The sequence below is a fragment of the Phytophthora infestans genome, genomic scaffold, assembly GCF_000142945.1.
Source record: "Phytophthora infestans T30-4 supercont1.2184 genomic scaffold, whole genome shotgun sequence".
NCBI lineage: Eukaryota > Oomycota > Peronosporomycetes > Peronosporales > Peronosporaceae > Phytophthora > Phytophthora infestans.
The window spans coordinates 1,410-3,188 of record NW_003306480.1 but is presented as its reverse complement, the minus strand read 5'-3'; the positions used below and the strand labels follow the sequence as shown (position 1 = coordinate 3,188).

Sequence of the window (1,779 nt, the reverse complement as noted above, 5' to 3'; positions counted from 1 at the left end):
TTAAGCAGTCGCTCTTCGCCATCGTCGCTGTCGTCTATCGGATGCGTTCTCAAAGATCGCGTTGCAACGTGTTTGTTCGGCTCCCCAGCTAGAACAGGAGTTAGAATGCTGGTTGCCGTCTGGGCCGTGTCAGCCACAGTCGTGGTCAAACCGGACGCAGGACTCGGTACTAGAACAGTGGCCGTCGCCATCAGCGCCAAACACAGCACGCGCATAGATATGATGGGTTGCTCGGTACCAGGAGGGGAAAATCGAAGTGAGTAAGAAAATCTAACCTTGTACTGTAACCTGCGGTCTGTCTGTCTCCCGTCCGTCTGTCCATCCGTCCGTCGCCACTCCCTGTCTTCCTGCTTTGACCCGCCCTTTCCGCATTGTCTACACTCGGCCTGTTCTTATATCAGCTTTCCTCCCATCTCTACCGCACCGCCACCCTATCTTTCTGACTCCGGACCTAACTCATGTCCAAAATTACACAATATATTCCAAAAGCGTCACACAATTAACTCGCGCCCTGATTGAACAATACCTGCCGACCTGCGACACTGACTGGATCTGTCGCACGATCAGACCGCCTCTCTCCCTCGCGATTGGACGTAAGGTAAACATTTCTGCCGAGCACGAAACGCATCGATTGGTTGCAAACAGCCAGCAGATACTTGATTATTGCGCAAAACCTGTCGTATGTACTGCAAATCGGGCACAGTAACCGCTTTATTTTCTAAGAGCTCTGCACACTTTTCAAATAGAGATATTTATTATTATTAATGTAGACTTCACAGACCAGTATTTTGTAAGAGCTCTGGGATGTTATTTTCCAGACACTTTTCAAAGTAATGACGATATTAATAGTACTAATATGCTTAATATAAGCTTCACAGACCGCATTTGTAAGAGCTCGGCAATGCTATTTTCCACACATTTTCTAAGGTAGAGACGATACTATTTTTTAATGTTAAAGTAGGCTTCACGACCAGCGCTTTTTGTAGGGACTTTGTGATATATATCTTTTTTACTTCACCTGGCACTCACCACTGTCACCGTGCAATGAAGGCGCGCGGCTGCACGGTCATTGCACTATCTGCTCACGTGCACCGCACCCGACGAATGCATGCGCGCACGGTACATAGTGATTTTAGTCAATTTATATTGCATGTAAAGTATGTATTTGTTTGGAAATCTGATAATATTATTATTAGGGCAAAGCCAAATAGTAATAGTATAAAACATTTTAATATTTTGCCTAATGAATAAATTCCACCCTTACAGTACCGTGCTATTGGCTAATATTTGGACGCAAGTAATTGGTTAGAGCAATATATTTTGCTACAGTTTGCAAAATGGTGGGCCCTGTGTGCAAGCAATGCGAGGCGAAGATTGACCCGCTTCTGCTCAGCCCGCAGCGGTCTACGACGGATTCCTGGGTGCGCTGTGTCTGCTGTGGGAAGCTGCAGTACGGTTATGTGCTCCGTACGATCCGTACAATCAGCGGGCAGAATATCGTGCGGCGCTGTATTGCCTGCGAGAACGGCCCAAAGGCGGTTGAGTTCTGGGAGGAAAAGCTCCCACCACCTGATTCGACCAAAGTGCGCCGCCAGGAAAGCCTGGCAAACGTCAAGAAAGCGATGGGTCCTGACTGGTACCCCAAGAAGAAAAAGAGGCGCAGCCGCCATCGCATGCTGACCGCCCGAACGTCAGTACATCGAGCAAAGAGCAGCAGAGAGCAGGTGATTTGGATATACATTCTTATAGCCCTTACCCGTATAGTTTTGTATACTGACT

The 1,779-nt window shown here is 47.6% G+C and overlaps 1 protein-coding gene across 1 annotated transcript; it reads right to left on the bottom strand.

The window, feature by feature from the left end:
- PITG_23230 (secreted RxLR effector peptide protein, putative) lies at nt 1-215 on the bottom strand (the record flags this gene model as incomplete). The annotated part of the gene is made up of 1 exon (XM_002909847.1): nt 1-215. A coding segment is annotated over one exon (210 nt), but the record flags the coding sequence as incomplete, so codon positions are not given.
- Nucleotides 216-1,779: the final 1,564 nt, after the last annotated feature.